Source organism: Phalacrocorax aristotelis, chromosome 14, assembly GCF_949628215.1.
Source record: "Phalacrocorax aristotelis chromosome 14, bGulAri2.1, whole genome shotgun sequence".
NCBI lineage: Eukaryota > Metazoa > Chordata > Aves > Suliformes > Phalacrocoracidae > Phalacrocorax > Phalacrocorax aristotelis.
The window spans coordinates 5,153,920-5,177,779 of record NC_134289.1 but is presented as its reverse complement, the minus strand read 5'-3'; the positions used below and the strand labels follow the sequence as shown (position 1 = coordinate 5,177,779).

Below are 23,860 nucleotides of genomic sequence, written 5' to 3'. Positions count from 1 at the left end.
AGCTTCAACAGCTGAGTTTTGTTCAAAATCATAATTCTCTGAAGCTGGATAATGTGTGCCAGAACAAGTACTAGTCATCTTACATTCGATCGCCTAGATAAAACTGAATTCAGTACCTTAAATAGTGTGCTAGGACTAAAAGTTGTATATGTGTTTTTTGAAAATACCGTAAGGTAGAAGTTTTTTTTCTTTAATTAAAAAGAAACCTGAACCTCATGAGAAACCCAAAACCTACTGTAGCACCAGAAGTCTGAGGTGTTAAACACCAAGCATTTGTCTTACAGAAAGGGGATTTCAGGTTATGCTTACACACCCTAAGCACTACCCTTTGCTTTAGCAGTTTTTCTAAATCATCCTCTTCCCTCTCTCCTCCTTAAGGAAGACTAACCAGCAAGCTGCTAAACCAAAACCTGTGCTTCACCTCACCCCGTTTCAGAGACCACACACAAAACAACATGGAGGCAAAGGGTAGTGGTGCTGTGGCCTGCAAGGAAGGAGGACCAAAGGGCTAGAGCAGCAGAGACAGAACACAGCCCGCGGTGAGAGGGCCACTTTTTATATCCATGATTCCCAGCCTATAAAAGAAGAGCCTATACATTTAAACACTGAACAGCCCTAGCCGCCTGGCATAAAACAACTTCCATTTTGTTTTGGTTTTCCAAGAATCCCAGCACCACATAACACACAGTGCTCAACCTCTATGTTTTCCAGCAGTATCAGTGACTTTCTGGATTAGAAAGACATTTTAAAGGCAGCAAACAGAAAAAGTGATTCTTTTTACTTTTACAAGATGTTCCTTTGATATATACATACTCATTAGGGTGCAAGAGCGTTTTAGAGAATCACATCTCACTTTGGTTTGAGACTAACAGATCAAAACCTTGTTTAAGATGTAGATCTCTGCTCAGTCCAGTTTTTACCAGTCAAAAAGAAGAAAGGGCATAATTTAGAAACAGGTAAGGAAATACAGTATTGTTCTTGTGCCTGTTTCTCATGCAACTTTGTGGAGGGATGGCAATTCCCTTATTTTATTTATTAACTTTTTAATATCATGCAGATCATTTCCTGGATAAGCACAATTTGGTATAAGAACACAGATAAGCTAAATCTTAAGACTTCTGTACACACAGATCCTAAACATAGCCTTGTACAGAAAAGTTTTTCTTCCTATGTTATTCTGAAATCACTGCTGTAGTAAGAATATATTTTACCCTAATTTTATCTTTTGAAAGACCCAGAGCACATACAGGGCTCACCTAAAAAATTATACATTGTCAACTATTCAAATTATTTTTGTACTGTTCAAAATTTGTATTATAGGGCAAAGTATTAACAAAGTATAAACAACTATAATAAAACCAACATAAAATTTTTATTATTTCCAACATTACAAAAGTGAGAGAGCGGTTTAAAAAAACAAAAAGAGTGAAAAGGCCCATATGTAACATCCAGAAGTGTGTCTGCAACTACGTGCACAGAACTACCTAACATTTATCCAAGAGAAAACAAGTACTAATGATTCTGAAGAATCAAAAAAAAAAAAATTGAGGTTTCCACCAGCAATCTTTGAAAGAAGCTTCTCAGTAATGGTCTAGAGTATGAGGTAGTATAAAGAAACTAAAACAGATCTGTCAAGTAAAGGATATTTTGTATTGTACATATGCCATCATCTTCACAAAAAAAATGGAACCTGAGCATGTAAACTTCTTGGTCATCGAGCTGCATCTCTAGTTTTGTTTTCTTTCTTTTGCAGAAAGGACTAATCAGAAAAACAAACCAGAATTTTACTGCGATCTTCAACTGGGCAGCATTTCACTTCAACAAATTTACCTGCTAAATCCATAAAAGGGAATTAAATGAATCAACATCACATTTCTTCCCAGATGTATGCAAAATCTAGGTATTAGAAAAGTCATCAAGAGATCTTCATATAAGAAATTAATTACATTAGTATATAAATATAAAAGACAAGTATTTTAAAAAGTAGAAGTACACTTCAAAGCAGAATGTCAGCCTTTGAAGAAGATAAAGAAGTTTTTCCTAATTTTTTTCCAAAGAGCACAACACAGCATCTTAATTAGGAATTCTAATAAATGGAATTACAGTATGTAAATTACATTTTAAAGTCTCTAAAACCAAACTGAGCCCAAAAAACTATGACTCAATGAAGCATTGGTTTAGTACCCCCCTCCGCCTCAGGTGTTTCCCCATTCACTTATGCAGATAACTGCTTATCAAGGTAAAAGTGAATATTAAGTAGCTATGCAGTATCTGAAGGAAAATAACACTTCGTATTTCTGGTTCTTTGCAAGTACACCAGTACTGAAGTGACCATCTTAACAATCAGCTTAAAGAAATGTGTATTGTCATTTTACTGGAAGGGAAGCTTTAAGATAAACTGAATGTGGTTTCTGTTTTGGCTTCATTCAGATTAACCAGTGCACATCAGCACTCATGCCCCACTAACCAGCTATTTACATTCAGCAGCACCATAAATAAGTACATAAATGCCTATAAAACTCTCCATCTTCACAATCATAAAATGTTACACTTGTGGATATCTTCATGAGCCCCTGCTGGAAGACTGAAGATGTAGCAAGTTAAGGAAGTAGTTCTCAAGCATTTTGATAACATACCGCTTTCACAAAAACACAAGACCTGTTTGAGTATGTATTGGTGTTTGCAAAGAAAGCAGCTAATGAGGCCTTTCGTATTTAAATAGGAGATGGAAACAGCCGTAACTAGATGAAACTCTGTACAATGCCAAAAGAGAAAGGAAAAAATTAACAAGTCATCTGGAAATTGCACCACTTCCATTCTAGCAACAATATTCACGAACTGTTCTCTCACCAGGTGTGTTTAAATGCATGGTGCTTCTGAGGAGAGAATACACCACTTCCTGAGGAAAACAATCACACCAACATTAAGATGCCAAGAAACTAGGACAATCACAGAAAAAAATGTAAAAGCATTAAAAATTAAAAATTCAGGCCTCAAAATTAAGAAATTATGTCAAAATTGACTTGCAAATCAGCATGGACTCTTTCTACTTTTGAAGACTGTGAAGCTTCTAAATCCATTTATTATCTTGATTTCAAGTATCTTTTTGGCATATTTAATTAGCACATTTTGTACTGTGCTGCCAGAGTTAAAAGTTTAACCTAAATAATCAAAGATCTTCCCATCCTTATTCTCAAATCTCACTACGTCAGTCTTGCCTTTCCTCATCCACAGAATGGCGCAGAAAAAGGATATCATTCCCTCAGACTGCAAATAGCAGAGTAGCTTCTCTAAAGGAGGATAGCGGCACAGGGATGGAACGCAGCCCACCATGATTAGTTTGTGCTTGGCTCTTGTGATAGCAACGTTAAGGCGTCGCCAGTCCTTCAGGAGGGTGCCAAGCTGTTAAGTAAGCAGGAAATGTAAAAGCAGGTTATGTTTAAATTTCAGAATTCAATGTAAATAGATGCATTTTGAAAATGAGCATTTTAACCATTAAAATTGACTGCAACAAATAAGACCAACTTACATTTTCATCATTACTGTTCCTAACAAAAGACACAATTATGATACTTTTGTCTCTTCCTTGGTATTTGTCTACTGTGTTAACTTCCACTCTGTTCTCCTTCAATTTTGCCATCAAATCGGTGATTGTTTTTAATTGGTGTCTGTATGGTGATATAATGCCAATGTCTGAAGGCCTACAGCCAGCCTGAATGATGAAGAAACAGAAGAAAAAATTGTCACTGCAGTTAGCTGGGATACTTCTTCTGTCAGAAGACCCTCAAGGATATTTAAAAAAAACAGCACTGCAAAATATTCTATCTACATTAAGTCATCAATGGAACTCTAGGTATAACTGATATTAACTAAAAAAGTCTGATATTAACTAAAGGAAGTAGAATATATTAGTTACTGCAAGCTCCCAAGCGTTGTTTTAACCTAGCACAAAGACAGATAGCCTCGAAATTCTCATTTTTCTTTCTTCCTCAAACTGTGAGGTTAACATTCAGAACTCCTAGTCTGTACTACTCCTGAAGTTGACTGGATGAAATAAGAAAGGAAAATCCTCTCCCCTCCCTCACAAGAAAGTCCTCATATCTTAAAAGAATTTGGCATCCAGCTTTTTTTGCATCCCAAATCCAGCCAGGCAAGGGACAGGGAACTGAATGCAGACCTCAGTCTCCCCACTATACTGACATATAGCCAACCTTCAATTTATGCTTAAGATCATCCCTCAAAGAATAACCCAATACATACAGTCACCATTACTACAGCAGTGTAAGAATGATTAATTATAAAGCTGTCCCCCTGAACAATGTAATAATGTAAAAGATACCTTAATAAATAAGGATGTGAGGAAGAGTACTAGCTTAGCTTCTGTCATGTTACTTACACCACCTTTTTCTGCATGTTCTGGTGCCGGGACCTTTAAAAATGTAAAAGGAAAATATTGACTTCTGCTGTCTACAATGACAAACTATATCCAGTTGCCTAACTCACCATATCATACATGTTTTTTTAGTAACAATTTGAATAAAAAAATAAGGCTAAGAGCTAAATTTTACAGAATAAGAGCCTACACTGTAAAGTAACTGGTGAATACTGCATTTGCAAAACAAATTGAAACAATCTGCTGAAATGAGTTTCTAGTACTAGTAAATCATCTTAAACTTCCAAAGCTTGACCATCTGACTTTGCAGCTCACACAATATACCACATAGATTTATATATATATATATATATATATATATATACACATATATATATATATATGAAAAGGACATTTCACTGCCTGACAACGTAAGAGAGCGAACTGTATTTTACATGGGACTTTTGTTTTAAGGCTTTCCATACAACAGTGTTTACAGTGAATTTTCCCCATTTCCATGGCGGAAAGGATATTTAAGTGTTCGAAAGCCTACGTTTAGAACGACAGGAAGAGCTATCCAAAATGGTAGTATTAAATCTAACTTCAAAATTTAAAAGAAGTATTCACTGAATTTACCGTTTCCTAACTATTAACTCCCTTTCCCTGCATCACGTATGAATGAGACCAGAAAGCCAGGGACAAGGTTAGAACATAAACTTTTGTCACTTCAGTATCACAGTTTTGTAATATATTCCCTTTGCTTAGCTCTTGCCTTCTCTGAAGCATAAGCAGTATTGTTAGCAATGAACACATCCCTGCTGTTACCATACTTCTAGTAAACTGGCATGCAGCTGAACACCTGAGGTCAAGTAACAGACCTCTATATTTAAAAACAGTCTAAAACTGAGCATACACTAAACTGCTTCCCAGCTCTGAATTCCATTTACTACCTACTTATTTACTGCCATTTACTACTTCACCCATTCCACTATCTGCCTCCAATACTAGTGACATACATCAACTTTGTTTTCTTGGATACCACTTTGTTGAGTTTTCCTTCTAAATTTTTATGACAGCACTTTAAATGGGAGGCGGTATAGTCCGCCTTAAAGCAACACTCAGAACCCTATTACAACTAGTTTTACTTCTCCAATCTCCCACCACACTATCATCTAAATGGCTGAATTTGGAGATCACTATAACATTTAACATGTGGGTAAAGCAATACATAGCTCATATTTGTAAGAGTGTTCCAGGTGAGTGGTGTCTGCTTACCACTGCACACGTATGGAATCTGACGGTGCACGAAGTGTACACCAAAAGCTGCACAAATCCAGGAATTCAATGGAATGTGTAGCTTGTTAAGTGTAATTTATGTTCAATGCCTAGCACACTATAGCACTTTGAATTAAGAAAGACAATCTAACAGAGAATGTCAAACCCATATGTGACACTGCTGCAACTCTATATAGCAATCTTCGAGGCAGCACATTTATACATTAATAGTAGGCTACTGCATCCACAAGTTTATTTTAGGATTTCAGCCATATGCAAAAAAGTAGTCTGCGTTGTATTGTTTAAGTAGGGTACCACATACTTTGTAAGAATCCTATTTTCCTGCAACATGTCCTCAAGCTGCTTTTACATGCCATAGTGGGTTTTCAGTATGTTGTGCACATTACAGAGCAGAAAATACTTCCCTTGATATTAGAAGATTCCATCGCGTTTTCCAAAACAGCAGTTTCTCCATAGCTTGTGTGTCAACAGCTACACAGCTTAATAGTTACCGCAAGCTAACCTGTTTTTACACTGCCGTTGCGCGCAGTCTAATTGTTGTTATGACCTGTCATATCACAACTGAATTAAGAGCTGTGCTGTTTGGTTTCTTAAATTCACTATGCTGAAAACATCACACCTAATCCGCCTCTAAATTTGCATGCGCTCAAGTTTTCTTCAAGCAGAAAAGCATCGTTTTAATGAACAGTTGTTTCTGTCCACACCAGCATTAATGTAGCCAAAACCTATACCAAAACTATTTTAGGGGAAAAAAAGTTCTAAAAGCTAGGTCATGCTTACGGTAATACCTGCTTGCATTTATATTTGTTATGTGCACATAGTACACCACAAAAAAAAAACACCAACAAAAACAACTTCAGCCTAGAATTACTCAGAAGACTGGCATTAAATCAAGGATATAAATTTTCAACATTCAGACCCAAGCTGTCAGAGGAAGCGCAGACTGACACAGGGTTTGGCAGAAAAGGAACAAATAAATTTCCGATTAATGTCACAAACATGTCACATTACTAAACAGAAAACAATAGAGGTTTTTTTAAAATGTTAGCATAATAAATGCAAGCTTCCTAGAGGTGTCATGATTTTTTCCTCTTAGTTCTCCCCTTTTGTATCCCCCCAAGTACATTTCTTCAGAAGCTTTTCTTGGTTACACTACAAACAACAGTATACAGGGAAAAAAAACCCACTATAAATAGTCAAAGAAAACAAAATAAATGCTGGTTTTGGTGAGGGTTTTGACATTGGGGGATTCCCCCTCTTTTTTTTTTTTCTTCTATGACTGACAATACATGGAGTTTTGACAGGAAATCCAAAAAGAGATTTAACATTATAGCCTAGTGTCTCAACAAAACCAAGAACATTTTGGAAAGTGAAACTTTCCTGCTGGTTCTACAAGCACACAGCTGTGTGATGCTCAAGATGCACTTTCTAGGGTGGAAAAATATTTAAGTGGAACAGAAACTCTATTTTAGTCTGATTAATAGATCAGTGTATCAGCCAGTTTCCTATTGGAACAAACCTCTTCCCTGGGACCAGCTGTCTGCTTTTCTGTGAGGGACAGCAGCTGTTGAGGCATTCCTGGAAAAGCTCCCCCTGTTTAGTTTAGGCATTTTTAGGAGTTTCTCTAAGTCTCTAACATAAACCCTGTGTTTCTTTTTAGATCATTGAAAAGATTCCATCAGAATTGTTATTAACAAGTAAACCGTGTAGAATGCCCTGGAGAGCACAGAAAGAGTGGGGAGCTCTTTCCAGGGTCAGCAGAAGAGATTAGCACTTGATAGAATTATTGGCAAAACACAGGATTAATAGGAATCAACATAAAACCTGTTAGAGAGGAAGACAGACTCAAATCTTCGTAATCCAGTCACTAACTACACTGAGAGCAAGCACTACAAACCACAAATATGTACTAATTTACTTATCTTTTGCACATGCATCTAAACTTCCTCATTTTACACAGAAGTCAGTTTCTTTGCATAATTCTTATCCATTCTAGAGTTTTTTCTGGCAAGAAATTGAGTCTTTGTGAAAGGACACATCTAAATCAACTTATTCCTCCCTCACACTTCAGTGTATAGAATGTCTGCAAAATTCAATGGAGAATTACAATTATTCCTGCCACTGGCACACAGCTCAGACACCAGACCCTCAGCTGCTGGAAATGAGGTCATTCTATGGTTGCAAGGACATGCAATACAGCTACGCACCTTGAGCAACATTCTGTACATGAAAACAAAGTTTATAATACATTTAATATTTTCTGAAATATTATTTGAATTAAACTTCTCGGCTGCTCCTAGGTGCAATGTTTCCGGCAGTGGCTGTACCACCCAATTGACCAACTATACTAATAACTTTTTTGCGCATTGCACATTTTACATGTAACTAGAAAACCATTTTTTTTAAAGTTATGTGTCCTACCCTACCTAAGCTGCATGAAGTTTTACATGTTGACTGCATTGAGAACTTGCATCAAAAATAGTTTTGAAGGGAGACCATAACGAACTTTACCTTCTCTGTGTTCAGAAAACACACAGGTGTGTCTGGATCAAGTACTTCTTTCAACCATGTTTTTGAAGCACCTGCAAGCTCCAGTTTCAATTTTTTTAGGTTGGGCAAGTTAACAGTGGCATTTGACACCTTCTCTGATCCACATTCCAGTTTGCCTTCGTACACTAACATGTTACTCAGCGACATAATTTTACTAAAGATTTAAAAAACAAGAAAAGGCGTCAAATTTGCAGTTTTGATCCCACATAACAAACCTCAATGTAATAAATAAAAGTTTAAAATACCTATTCATTCGGTATTGCATGGTTAATTGGACAACAGCATTTTCATTTTGTTCCAGCCTTTTAAATAAGCTTTCACTCATGCCAAGATCTCTGTTACAAAAAGAAAGCAAACAAAAAAAAACCCAAAAGTGTGTCAGGCAAAACACTGCAAGAGCCTTCCCAGAATTCATGTTATTAATAATTGTCCAGCAGCATTTTATCTTACCTTGCTTCTGCATTCAGTACAAGTGGAGGCAGCTGCTGATGATCCCCTACCAGCACAAACCTTTTGGAGCTGAATAAGGGGCCCAGACAGATGAGCTGGCTTATTTGGGAAGCTTCATCAACTATACAGAAATCAAACTGCTTCTGAACGAAGATGGGGTGATTTACTCCCATGCAAGACGTCGCTACCACTGGCTGAAAATTGAGACACACTTTAAGGATAAGATGTATCTTATATCATTTTAGCACTACATTTTCCAGGTTAAGAGGAAAAATCTTTCCCATTAAACTAAACTAAAATATACGCTAAAATAAATCAAATTATTAATCCTTGATATCAGACCAGCACATCTTGCATACATATTGGCCTCATGTGTTCTTGCATCAACTGCAAACAACAAAAAACAACTTTAGAACTGACCGCAGTAAATAACTCACTCCTGCCATTTGTTCAGACTGATATCGGGTTCTGTGCATATACAGTTCATGGAGCATGCTGAAATGACTACCTTAGGAAAATTATGTGGTTTGTTTTGTTGTTTGTTTTTTTTTTTTAATTCCAAAGAGACAAAACAACAGGAGCACAGTTCTTCCCACCTCTGTGCTTCCACCGCACTCCAAAATTACTAAAACACAAAACATTAAGTCACTTCCCTCATGACTTCAAACATTTCCCTGCAATGGCCATCAACAAAAATAAGTGGTGGCTCTTGCAATGTTGGCATTTACTGCAACTACCGTAAATTTGTTCTTTCAACAAATTTAATTTAAAGCTGCCACTAACTCAGTTCACCCAGTTCCCATTACAGTCTTTTGCATTAACACTCACACAGGTAGCACTAATCTTCCAATCAAAACTTAGTGTCTGACCAGATCAGCTCCAGAACACACCACTCTTCCTCTTCCCCATCCTCTGATCATACAAATGGCACAACTAGCACAAGTGGGAGGGAAAAAATGGAAAAACAGGAGCGATATGTGAACAAAGAGGAGGTTGCAGCAGTTAATCACCACCCCCTTAATGGATAAATTTGTGAAGCTACCACACTTCAGGAGAGACCACTTTAGGAGGGGATATCTGTGTAAACAATCCAACACAAGATCTCAGAGAAAAGCACTGGAGTCTTTGGGTATTATTACTTACAATGATTAGTTATTTTATGTAGATGTAAAAAAGGATTTTCAATTTTCACACTCTTAATATTGGTCATTATTGGCTATAACGAAATTGAAGTGATGCAGAAACGGAGTATCTTCTTAAGCTCAGATTTCTCACACCAGTAACACACCACTGGGATGCGTTCCTTCTCTACAGCATCTGAACAACCAGATTACTAATTATAATTATCCTTAATATTTTGCAGGGCTAGCAAAAACGCTTTTCTCACCTGACTGTTATAGATATCTTCCAAATCTGTTACAGATTTAATTGATTTGGACCTGCAAATTTCTTCTTCTGTAAATTTCCGTATATCTGGATGAACCTTCTGAGCTCGCCCCAAACGCAAGAAACCAACTTTGAATTTGGCTAGCTTTAGCAGGATATTGTCTACGGCAGTGTGTGTAAAACTAGTCAGAAGAACACTGAAGCCACAAGCAGAAAGAATTCTCACCTAATGAGTGGCAAAGGGAAAGAAAAGAAAAAAAAATATTAGTTTACATACAAGAATCAGCAATCCCATGTTTGACTGGGTAAAAAAAAAAAAAAAAAGACGTTTCAGAGGAAGCCAATAAACAAGTATGACTTCATTTATATCACTCTTTCTGACCAGATCTGCCAGTTAGCTACTGTCAAAGCAATATGGGCAACAGACCTGAAGGTTCTTGTAAACAGCAGGGTTACTATGCACGCTACAAGCAGTGAGAGCTAAGAACATCCATGCACACTCGCAAACTGCACAAAAAGAAGGAACTGCACTCTGAAGATTCCCACTCTAAGAACAAGTCATACAGCTCGTGCCCACAAACACTGTTCTCCATGACAATGTAGCCACAACAGATTCAGCAGAATGAGCTGATCTGATAGCAGCAGCAGCTGCTTGCTCTCCAGCCTCCCTTTTCCCCACAAGTTGATGACAACTGGAAGTGAGATGACACTTATTTAAAAATAACTCGCTCAGCTCACAGCCTGAATCCAGTATGTTCCTACAGTCCACTCCTGGGGAAGGAGAACCACCAGCTACAGGAGATGGGTACCAGGCTGCACATAGCTTCAGCACCATGAGTTTCTATAGCTTACAATGGACAAGTCACTGGCTTCCCCAAGGAGTCCTTTTTCTGAGCTGTAACTTAGGATTTGAGGATTTGCTGACATTTGGGCCCATAGAATTTTAACATTGAAGTGTCACAAAAGTGATTAAATATCACACTGCAGTCTCCGCCCTCCCACATATATATTCCTACACAAGCAAGAGACAGTCCTACCCCTCAAAATACATTTTTAGTTCTACCAAATACATGTTCTTAAGAAATATATTTTTCTTCTTTGAAACTCTATAGATACCAGTAGACTACATCATAACAATTAATTTTGGACAGTATGCTTTATACAGTTTGTTTAATGATCTCTTCTAAATCTCACCCAAAGAACGTAAACATCAAGGTACACGATCTTACTAGAGCACATATTGTTGTAGTTTTTCCTGTTCCAGGCATACCCACAATAAGTGTGTAGTCTTTTGAAAGTAATACTTGTTTCATTGCCTGTTTCTGTGGTTTATTCAGACCTGTAAAGGAAGAAAATAAAAATTGAATGTCAATACTTCATAATCATTATAATAATTCCTAAAGTTAATAAAACAAAACTATAGCTTCCTCTTTCACTAAAGCCCTTAAAGAGAACTGCGCAGAGTAAGTCTAAGTTCTAATGAAGTAATGATATTAAACATAACAGCCAAGTAGCACAGGGTCTGCACTACAGTCCTAGAAATAAATCACTGAAGCTACCTTTATTCTTAGACTTTTTGTGACTTTCTTCCTAATATCCTAGATGACCACCTCCATATGATATCTTGTATGGGCATTTCTATTTTATCATATCCACTTTCATGCTCAAACACGTGCCTCATAGCAAAGGGAAATGAACTGCACATACAGTATCATCTTGATTAGAAGAAACATTACATCAGAGCCATTTTTCCCCAGTACGATGCAAACCGGCAGCATGTTCCAGCTATTTGGACTAGACAAAGCACAAGCAAAAAAATAAGCAGTGTCTAGGTTCATCAGTGCCTTTCTGTAAACAAAATACATGGTTTGCAAGTACAGGAAGACACTGTCCTCCCCAGTCTTCAGGTACTACTTAATCAGTCATTCTTGAGTTTCAGAATAAATGCCTTGCCCTCATTTTCTATCTTTTCAGTAGTTTTCTAGGAATCTGGGCAAAATTCCTGTCTGAAGTAGTCCTCAAAGCAACAAGGCAAATCTGTCAGTCTTCAGACTGACTTTTTGTAGAAAGTTCTCTTTGCTTTAAGAGAATTCCATTAAATTTCTGTTTTCACAGACAACTCTGTCAGAGAACAAAGTACTTCCACCGAATTAGACACTGCCAAATACCTAAACAAATTTTGTAAAAAAAGAAGAAAAATGTGCCACAAAGCATCACACACTACAGAGTAGCCAACAGTCAGCAAGAGTGATTATACAAATGAATGCTTACACAAAAGCCCATCTTCCACTCCCTCAAAGTCTGCTTCCTCTATGCCAAGAAAGGCTTCCCTGCTCCCTGTTCCTTCCTTTTGTAAAGGTAGCAAGGCAGTCATATGGCATTTTGTTTGAAACTGCAAGCTGCAGCAACTAGTAAAACTAAAACAAAACTTCTAATCAAATATCTGGTCATGTCTTCCAACTAGTTTATGACTAATTTAATCACAGAAAGATGCGCAAGGTAAGAACTTGTTTTTAATTTTTAAGCTGAAAACTATCACTAGACCCCAAAGTAGGAAAATACCGTTGTATTTAATGTGATAAATACTTTGGCTACAGAGATGTACTACTGAACAGAGGATTTTGGGGAAGCCACTTTGTACCCTTTAAAATATTTGCAACGGTTTCCTTTGCTTCTGGAGGAAGGACAGAGCTCAAATGTGGAATAAAACGTGGTTTGTGGAAGTCAATTATCAAGTTCCGGAGCCTCTCACTGTGGATTAAAAAACAAACAAACAAAAAACAAAAACTCAAGAGTTACTAGTTGAGAAGCCTTATCTGAAAAAATATTGAAAGTGTCAAATTAATTTGATTCTTCATACCTGACTGGGGAATCTTTCATCAACTTAGAAAGGTTTTCAAAGGGGACTGCTATACCAAAATCTCCTTCTTCGTGATCCAACCTAAATGTGGTGTTCCTGGGGAGCTTTGACAAATCCCTGAAGGACGACAGCAACATGGACAAAATAATTCTGTCTAAAAGCAGTATGTTGACAATTAAAGACTTAGTAATAATTGTTAAGTGGTACCTCTAGCAATAGCTAGAGGAAATACACCAAATAATCCAAATAAAACGTGATCAGAGCCCAATTTAAAGGCAACATAGTCTGAATAATGGAAGTTGCTATTACAACAGTAATCACAGTATCCAGGTAGTCTCATGTTGGAGACAACTAAATGGAGTTTGCAAGCATACTTTTATTCAGACAACCTAGTTAAATCGACAAGCATATACGCTGACCAAGTATTGACATTTTCAGTCTAGATACAAGAATTTCCAAAGGGTGCTTCCCCAAGCCCAGCAAGAAAAGTCAGACTATATTACAGCTTTTTGGACACCTGGAAGTACCCTTCCAGTGTCATAGTGTCTTCAAACAGGTATTTTTCCTTTTGTTCTATTACCTGCCCAACAAACAGGAGACTTTTGTCATGCTGACTTCTCTAACATAGCCAGTAGCCAAACCAAGTAAACCATTTTCCTCTCCGCTCACAACCACTCTATCACCAACCAATAGGTTTACTCCAGGTATGGCACCATTTTTACGTTGGAAAAAATGTAGATACTGTCCCTCAGAAATTTCCTGCACTCGATCAATTCTGATCATGTTTCCAACACAATCTCCAGCCTTCTCTCTGTGAATATATTAGAAAAAAAAAATTAAAACACTCTCAGTAATTTAAAAAACAAAGTAAAAAACTGCACCACCCACAACCAACCACCAAAACCAAAACAGTCCCCAAAACAACAAAAAAATAACAACCTGAACACTCACAACAAGAACCAGGAAGATTTAACATTCACTTTACAATAGCCCCTTTGACCAGAAAGGGACTGTAAAAATAACTCGTGTACTTGTTCCAAGAACAGACTCTGATATTTAAGCTAAGATTATCCTTATTTTCCTGTTAAAAAAACAAATACTGAAACGTATGGATCCACTTCACTAGAATGTTCCACATTTGCTTATGGAGTTGCTTGCTTCACTTAACTCAGCTACACATCACTGAAACAGACGCCTTGCAACAGGCTTACAAACCACCAATTGTTTTTTTCTCCACAGTGGCTGGCCTAGGCGATGTATAACAACATGCTACTTCAGCCAGCTGCTTTTATCCACATTCATAGCCACACCTAAAAGTATGGTCCAAAACATATCTATCTTTGTCAAGCAAACCCCCAGGAAACCAGTGCAATGAGCTGGGCTCACAGTCAGCACCCAGCCTCAGCCCCCACAGACACAAACAAAACAGAATTTTCCTTCTGAAGACTGGAACTGCAGTTCGCTGCTTCCTGTGTATGACCTTACAACAACAAAAAAACCCAAATATAATATTGCAAATACAAAACCAATAAATCTAGTAGGCCAATGTCTCCATTAGGTCACATCTCACAAAAAAACCCTACCTACGCAAGTGGCATATTGGACTAATTCTACAAGCACTTCAAAACACGTACTTTTCCTTGTATTGAAAACACGAGTTGACAATGCCTCATTTCCAGTTACTAAAGGGAGCATCATTTCTACCCAGCTAAAAACTGCGTCTTACCTTTCCGAAGAAGGTATCATCCATATATTTTTATATCCCTTTCTACCCTCTCCACTTTGCAGCTCCAAGGTTAACATTAGATACCACAGACTGAAATACTCTAAGTGGGAGGGCCTCAGGTGCTGGGTCTCTCTTTCAATAATGGGTACCATAGCAGGAGGGACACACACACCGGACATCTTTTGTTCTACAGCTCTAGGAAAAGATCCAAACACAGTAAAGAGTCAACCTGTATCATTTTTCTTGCAAGTCTATAAGTACATAATGCCAACCTAAATATGTACTGTAACATAGCAGATAATCTACCATCACTGAAATAAAGTTAAATCTGTATCCTTTTTTCATATGAAAAATCTCATATTAGTAACTTTACATCATCTCTATGTTTTTGAATTAAGGACAACAAGTTAAAGACCAATTAAAGGCGTTTCAAGGATAATACTGTGTACATTCAGATAGTTATCTTTTATTCCTTTTTTTCTAACAGATTAATACTATATTAAGATTTAGCTAAGCAAAGGGGATTTAATAGTTAAAACACAAGCAGACTTCAGGTCAATTTACCTCAAAACTAAACATCAATAGACATTACACCTAATCACACATACAAAATGCAACCAAAATGAAAAGAGTTAGTTGAGAAGTGAGTAGTTACCCAGTTGGTAATAGGCCTGTTGCTGTAACAACTGAATATTAGAATAGCATTTCACAAAAACATATCATGTATGCCTGTAAAGCTAGTTCTCTCAAATACTTTTACCCCTATAATTTTAAAAACAGTCAGGCATTATAGGTACACAAGACCAACCCAAAAGCTCTCCTGTTCTAGCATATCTCATTTATTCAGTATATGATTTTGCTTGGGTTTTATGCAGCATAAAAGACAAGACTAAAATTTATAGCAGTTTTTAAAACAATTCAATAACTTTATGTAAAAATTTATCAAATATTTGCTCATGACTTCTCTTTAACGGAAGATGCAATAACACTTTGTCAGAGTAATATCAATGTATCATTACTTGTGTGATACCCTACAGTGAAACAATCTTATACAGAGCCCAAGTGAAAGAGTTGTTGTCAAGCCATAATTCAGCCTCAGAAGACTGCCTGTTTCAAAGAGTTGCAAGGATATAGCTTTTTAAAGTCATAATTATTAACTCAGATATAACAGAAATCTGTTCTTGTCATCAAGTATTTTGTTGAGACTTGTCTCAGATTTTGCCTGGCAGAAAGCGTACCTGAGCAAACACATTAAGTCCCTGCGAGATCAGGGATTTGCACTATTAAAGTTGCAGTGGGGTCTATGGAACCTTCTTTTGGGGTGCAAGAGTCCTCAAGAAAGACATAAGAAACCGGCAACCACAAAAATTAAATCACAGTATCAAAAGCTACAATTGTTCAAGCTTATTTCAAAAACACAAGTCAAACTTTTTTTTACCTGCTGTATAGAAAGCAATTGTGTATTTGGGAGCAATATTTACAGGCTTGACTGTCATCAGTTACAGGAGGCAAAGCAGCAAGCTGTGACTGCTGTCCTCCCACAGCAGACTTATGCGTACTGTGTGTTAAGTAGAAGGCCACGTGGTTTCTTAACTTCATTAATTCTGTCAAGAGAAGAACAAACCAGACGGATGTTTTCAGGTTGGTCTGTAATAATTTCTAACTCAGAAGTAACTAGCCATCAAATTTTTAGTCACTCAGGAGTGAGTATTCATATAGCAAAGTCCTAGTGGAGTATTAATAAAACAATTAAGTTTTTACCATAAGCTTATTGGAATCAGTAACATTATAACAAGTTATGCATCTCTAAGCACAGATACATTCATGAGAGTAAACCTTATAACTATAATTAAAATGAAACATTTTAGTAAAGAAAATTATGGTCTCTGGGGAAGGGGAATGACTTTACCTCTTCGGTCCATGCGAGCTCCAGAAACAGGGTACATAGTACCAGTTTTCAGATAAAGAAGAAATCCAGCTTCAGGATCCGCTCTCCGTTCTAAATTCAACAATGTATACAGAATAACCTGCAAACATTATATATAAACTTATTACAATGCATGAAAACCAAAATACATTATAAGTTGTATTTAGCTTTTCCATAATTTATATGGTTAAGCAGTCCTTACTTATGATAAGTAAGCTAGAAGCCATAAAGTAATAAGCACCTAACCAAGGATTTAAATTAAAAGGCATCTTCCTTAACAAAAGCTTATACAAGGCTACTACCTCTAGATCAGACCAGTTATCTGGAAAGATGTACAACACTATTACCTGAAGCAGTTTGCCTCAACCTAATTTTTAAATGTAGTAAGAACAGATGAAAGAACAGCTATTTCAGGATAAAAAAACTGTAAATGTGTTTGAAAGTACTAAATGCATATACTTCACACTCCTCAGTTCGCTTTTGTTTTATATCAGCAGCTTTGGGTATGCCAGGATCTGCCGTCCATAGATCTAGATTATACCACATACAAACAGCATTTCACATTCATGAGACAAAACAGGTCATCTCATACAATTTTTAAAAAAGTATACATAGCCACCAATAGCGACATTAGACATTTGGGTTTTGTACCTGACTTCTGTGCTCTATGGAGTTAGATTCCTTGCCAGACTTGAGCTCTAACGGCATTATCCTAAACTGTACTCCAGACTGGCGATGGATTTTCACACTGGCTGTAACATCAATCTTTCCCTTCAACCCAAACCTGGGAGACCAGATATTCTCTTCAATGTCTAAGATATCTGCTATCTCTATCCTGGAAGATGCATCTTCTGTATTTGCACCACTTGACCTAGGAAGAAAATTAAGTCAGATGTTCCAATTTCCCTTAATTCTTAATATTAAAATATTACTGAGTTGTAATTAAATATTTAATATTTTTGCATTGTAGGCACTCTTTAGGCACTAACTTTATTTCTAAAGTACATTAAGTCTCACTCAAACTTTCTTGCCATTTACAGACAAAACATATCAGAAAGTTTCTTTGAATTGCACACTGGCATAAAGCTCTGCTATTCACCTAAATTTCAAAGTTTAAAAAAAATCTTAAACTGTTCTTAATAAGTTTTGATCTTTTCTGAATAACCACACTCTAACATTTTGTTTCTTCAAAAAGTTTAATGATATACACTGGAAAGTAGCATACAGATTTTACTCAGACCTGCCATGTCACTGAAAGTTTAACACCCTGTTAACGCCTTACGGTTATTACCACTAACAGCAAGAAGCCATAGACAAGAAGAGCTTAGCAGCAGTTGAGTAAAATCACCATTTCACTGATAAACAGTTATCTTGGTGAAGAATTACATTTGATTAATAGTTTCTGATTCATAGTCTTGCACATATTTACAGTAACTTCTAGCTTAGTCAGTAAAGCAAACATGCTTGCTTTTCCAATTACTAAAATTTCTACTTTATAAGGATTTTAAGACCAATAAGATTTTTTTATCAGTTCACCCTCAGTCTTAATGTCTCCCCCAGTACTCACAATGGCAGCTAAACATGCAGCTCTCAAGATTAGCTATTTTGGCAGTGAGGCCGTGAATTAGCTCCGTATCACTGGACAGTTCTACATAAGAAGTGCTGCCCTAAAAATTAAGTGAGCCAAACAAGATATACAATGTAGAACGGTTTTAACTTTTAATTGTGGCTTCTTACAGTTTTAGTTGCATTTTATTTTGGCTAGCTGGATTGTGCATGAAGTCTTCCATCCATTTAAAAAGTGACGGCAAATATCCTTCCACTTCCTGCATTATTTCTGTTTGTTTCAGATTTAAGTGATACCTAAAAAATAAAGCCATGCACATTAAGGAGACCGAAATATTAGATTTGCTGCTGGTACTAACAAGATTCTGCCTCAAGTAATAACAAGATTAATGGAAATAACTGTCAGGTTGGAATAAACATCTATAAATTGTAGGTAGCGACGGATTCATTAAGGTTCAACTCAACTATTTCATAAAGCTTTAACTGAACATCCATTACGAAAGACAGAACACAGGATGTTTCAAACGGTACATCAGAAGTGAACAACGTGTGTAGCACAAGGAAAGCATCAGCACGGTAGATGTGATTAAACAAAACTAACAGACTGCAAGAAAGGAGTACCAGAGTCATGCATTCGAAAATGCCTATTCCTGTGCTTTATGCAAAATTGAAAACATTAGAGGAAACTTTTAAAAAGACCATTTGCTTTTTGTCTGAATACACTGGTCTGCTACTTGTTCTTCATATCCATTTTGACAGGCTTCAGACCATTTTAATTGGAAAGGAATCATGATCGGCTACAGTTACAAATACACAAGAAAGCACAAGTCTCATTAAACAGCACCTAATCACGTGGCATTAGATAATTTGGTGCTGGCATTCACTGGAAATAATGTCATTATTCTACAGGTAGAGAAATACAAGTGAGTTTTACACAAAAAGGTTCCTACAAGTGCAAACAACCACAGCCAGCAGACTTTTATGTAACCTACTTTTCAATTCCAACAAATCGTAGCCTACATATGCAAAGAGGTATCACAAATCAATGGTTTCAAACACAGATGCCCAGAGTGACACAAAAGCCTTTAAGTAATCTTAGCAGTCACAATTTAAAATATCCACCCTCATAACAGAAGTAAAGTAACAAATCTTGTTACAATTTTAACTTCCAGTTTCTCTGGAGCTAACAGATACTGACATCGCCCAACACACAACTTGTAATATTCTAGATATAACAGGTTTTTTTATGTGACTTGAATTCCATTTTAATCAAGACTGCAGTAAAAGCTTAAAACTGACAGCCATTCACCTTGCTATTTTCTGATGGAAATATGAAGACTATTTATTATGCTAGCATTTTTATCAGCTTTGCAGAGAAAATAAGTCAAAGGTCCTCTAACAACTGAGCTACTAAGTAACCTGATAATGAAAATATCAGACATCTCAATGCTTGGTCAGTCACAAGTTTCTAGTTCATCTCCCAAGGGTCAAAATGTTTGTCACGTTTAACTCTGCTTTGGGAGATGCCTGGAAATCTAATATTACAGGTGCAAACACTCCAACCTGCTTGGCCTGAAAGGAAAAAACACAGCTACAGTTACTCAAGAATCATAATTCGCACCTATAGAAGTAGCTCAACAGGGCAGGCAATTTAAATTAGATTATGAAACAGGGCAATATCTAGTAAGATATATTTAAGAAGTTATACAAGTTTCATTAAGCAAGGTCGTTTGGCAGAATATTCTCCCAATATTGGTGCTACATTTTTTAAAGTAGAAATTTATCTGCAAGTTCAAATGTTCCTACCCTGTCTTCCAAACATAAAAAGATACATGCAATGCTACTTACATTTCTTTGATGTACTTCTGTCCATATACAGTTTTATTTGCTAGTTCTTCAATTTTCTCTTGTTCCAAATTATTTGTTACCGCTTGTTGGAAAATTTCATGAAGAATTGTACCAATGAGTGTTTGGTGCGAACCAGACTCGGAGCCCTGCAACAGATGTCATATAAAATATATATACATGAAGATTTATGCCCACTTCATGCAAACTTTTCTATAAAATTCCTGGGTTTTATTTGCTGCATATGATCGACTGCACTTATTTAACTGCAAGATCAGTAGTTTTCACCTCACTAATACCTCTTCAAACCTGACTGTGAAAACAGCCAAACTGAAATGTGTCTCCTATTGATCTCTCATTTTTATCCCAACCCTGATAACATTAGGATACAATCCCTATCTGATTGACAGATGAGAAAAAGGCACAGGTTAAAATGAATTTTGAGCAAGTTTTGCCCATGGGCAGTATTAATAGCAGTATTTCCTAATGCAAATACTTACCCCTTTACAGTCTTATAGATATTATTTTTTGCATTAAGCAGTTTCCTTTGCTTTACCAACTCATACAACATTATTCCAAGTATGACTAGAATGGCTCAGAAACCCATCTAACCATCACCAGGGCTGGGCTCTGCAGACTCATAAGAATTAAAAGTGGTAGCAAGTTATGACCTTGGCATGAGCCACCACCAAACAACTGGAAATCTAATCGGTATGGTTTTTAAGTACTTACTGGTATATTTTACAGACCTGGCACTTGCTGGTTCCACTCACACTGGAAGGTGGTGTTATCCTGGACTCAGGACTCCCAAATTATTAGTTCATTCCTATTACTCCTTTAGTGAAGGCCTGACACCATCCCATGCTGTACTTACACTTCTTGTTTCAGTCACAGGCTCCCAGTGGCTGTTTACCACTCTATACCAGTCCCCTTGCCCATTTGGATTTATACTCCCATCATGTCTGGAAGTCTTCCTCAGCTGAATCCACATATCAGCAAAGACACTACCACAAGAAACTTTTCCTCTCTCCAAGTTCCAACAGCTCAATTCACATTCCAGAGTTAGCACACACAAACTCTGAGTAGAGTACATGTACATTGCAGCTTGACCTTGAGCTCAAGCCTGCTTCCCATAGGGTATCAAGCAAGAGTCTTAACTGAATGGGCTGCTTTTTCAGAGGCTTTTAACTTGGCCAAGAGTCGCTATGTTTTCATAGGGCTGACATCCCTCACAGAGGATTCATATCCGCACAAAATGTGGCAAGAGATTATCAAAGAAGTTGCCAGAATTTTAAGTGCGAAGACCGTTTCTTTGTCCCATTGATTATATTAAGAACACAGGATTATTTTAGCCAAAACTCTCAAAAAACACAGGAAGCTTACCCAAAGACAGTTTCCATTCTAAATTATTCTGTGTTGTAAACATTATGAATAGCTAATAACGACATTTTGCAACACAGCATCTCAGCCAGTTTTAACAGAGCTAAATCACTAGTCTCAGGGAAACAGCAACTCGCTGATATGTTTGATGCTCCAGAATTAACACTTACCCTAAACCTTTCACCCAGCACTGCTCGTCTCATACATCGAATGCTATTTGATATCGTAGTGCCAGAAAGCAGCAGATCTGGGTAGAGAACTAGGTATCCGGACTGTTCATTTATTATCCAGGTACCGGAGCTACACTCCCCTTCTAAGTGAATGATGTCTCCTGGAACAACCGGAACAGACTCCCTGTAATACAATATATTCGAACAACCATTTGCAAGCTAAGGACACCACAGATTAGAAATTATACATTAATATATCAGATTCAACATACTTCAAATCCAGGAGGTTATTTTGATTCTTTTTTAAGTTGATCTAAATAAATGTTTAAAATTGATAATGGAATTTTTACTGCATGTCAATAATTTTGAGTATTGGATCATGCATCAGGACAGCCTGCATGTAGGGAAATCCTGTTGACTTAAAGTAATTCCAGATCCATGTATTAATCCATTTTAGTATCATTATGTTTTATACTGGCATACTACACTTTTTCATTACCTGAGAGGTACCTTTTTACTTAACAATTCCACTTGTTTCAGAAACTCAGAAAAAACTAAAAATATTTTTAGAAGTTTCAGGGTTCAAGATATTTGTATTTGCCCCTCTAAGAAACGGAGTCTTAGACTCCTTTTCTCCCATCTTTCAGGCTTGCACAGAAAATTAATAGTGCCAAATATCACACACATGCCTGTATGCTTCAAAAGACTAAGCTAGTCTTCCGTAACATACTGCACAATGTGCAAACACCTAAATTAGATCCTCACTGATTCACACTTGAAAAAAAGACCTCTGCAGTAGAGCTCAAGCTAAAGCAATTTTAACAGACTTTATAAAACCTCATGTTTTAGACATAGCTTTATATCTTTATATGTACAGTAAGGGTACATAATTTAGAAGAACACTTCTAATTTTTGCAACACCACACTTAAACAAAATATGCTACTTAGAGCTTATTGTCTTGCTGTTTCTTAGTACAAAGACAAATTAAAACTTAAAGGTAGCTATACCCATTCAACACAAGTTACATGACATGAGTTCTCTCAAGATGAATACCCATTACACTAATATACTGACAATATAACATTAGATAAGAGCTGTTTCAGGATTTCTTATCACTTTTAAGAAGGTAAAACTCATTTCAAAGGCAACAAAGAAAAGTGACTTAATAATCTGATATTTCGTCCTCTTTCCAGACATCTACATTTTTGTATGGATTACCAGCCATTCCTAAGAATGCACAGTTCTGTATCCTCCAGTGACTGAGATGCTGCAATTGTCAAGTGTTTCTCAGAGTCCCTTCCATTTCTCTGTATTACACTGACTTCCAACACCCGGTATCTGTTGTTAAGCCCATTCTTAAGTATTGTGTCAGCAGAGTCAGTCACTTTCTTCTGAAAACTGAAGTAACAATTCATTACAAAGACATAATGCCATTTGAAAACAACTAACCCATACACAAGAATAAGGAAAGCTTCAAGTGTAAACCCAACTTTAACCTCTTTCAATTTTTATATACATTTAGTGTGTTTTTTAAGTCTAGACAGGTAGAGTATTGAAAGACTCTCTGGTTATGTTTCTGCAGTCTCTTTGCATTACAGAATGGCAGGGGTTGGAAGGGACCTCTGCAGATCATCTTGTTCAACCCCCCTGCTTGAATGATGAAAAACAAGCATTTGGACACATAAAAGATAAGGAAGGAGACATAAATACTAAGTTAAGTTGCTATTTATTGCAGCCAGTGCTTCCTTTTGGTGTCCATATATTCGCATTCATTTAGAAGTTAATTATACCTGTACCCCACCCTGTGTTTGTGAGAAAGCTTCTCTTCGAGCACTGTAAAGCACATAATCACCCAAGCACAGGGACATTCTCCTGACAGCAAAGGCCACCCGCCAGAGCTCACACCAGGCGCCTGCAGCCCGCCGCGGGGCCCCCCTGCGCGGCCCCAACACCAGTCCCTCGCTAAGCAGCGGCGGACTCCTCTCGCCGGTGTTTGCCGGCAGTCCCGAGCGCTTCCCGCCTCTTCCCCATCCCCGAGGAAGGCCTGCGCCGCCCGGTCCCCGCTCCGGCGGCCCTCAGGGCTCCTTCCCGCCTTCCCGGGACGCGCTTGAAACTTCAAAACCCCCGCGCTCGCGGCCGTCCATGCCCACTTGTTCTCTCCGCACTCCGACCGCTACCTTTCCGCCATGAGCGGGTCCTGCAAGGCTGGCCCCACCTCAGCTAGGCTAGACTCGACTCAGCTAGGCTAGACTCAACCACAACCCAGCCCGGACGCAGACAGACAAGTAACAGAAGCCCCCTAAACCCTGCGCCGCGCCGGGGCGCAGGCGC

The 23,860-nt window shown here is 37.5% G+C and overlaps 1 protein-coding gene across 2 annotated transcripts; it reads right to left on the bottom strand.

Annotated features, from left to right (window-relative positions):
- Positions 1–1,353: 1,353 nt before the first annotated feature.
- On the bottom strand, positions 1,354–23,796 carry DNA2 (DNA replication helicase/nuclease 2). 2 transcript variants are annotated; one of them, XM_075109504.1, is made up of 21 exons: positions 23,707–23,796; positions 22,748–22,927; positions 21,529–21,712; positions 19,982–20,127; positions 18,305–18,430; positions 17,219–17,438; positions 16,550–16,667; positions 16,079–16,244; positions 14,641–14,835; positions 13,495–13,725; positions 12,915–13,031; positions 12,696–12,805; positions 11,284–11,393; positions 10,056–10,280; positions 8,669–8,862; positions 8,464–8,553; positions 8,180–8,372; positions 4,340–4,429; positions 3,530–3,712; positions 3,256–3,402; positions 1,354–2,592 (listed from the first exon to the last, which is right to left on the bottom strand). In XM_075109504.1, exons 1-21 carry the CDS (start codon positions 23,715–23,717, stop codon positions 2,536–2,538), a joined length of 3,093 nt encoding a protein of 1,030 aa, XP_074965605.1. In that variant the 5' UTR covers positions 23,718–23,796; the 3' UTR covers positions 1,354–2,535. The 2 variants fall into 2 exon arrangements, with proteins under 2 accessions (XP_074965605.1, XP_074965604.1); XM_075109503.1 differs by lacking the exon at positions 1,354–2,592 and having other exon boundaries at positions 3,065–3,402.
- Positions 23,797–23,860: the final 64 nt, after the last annotated feature.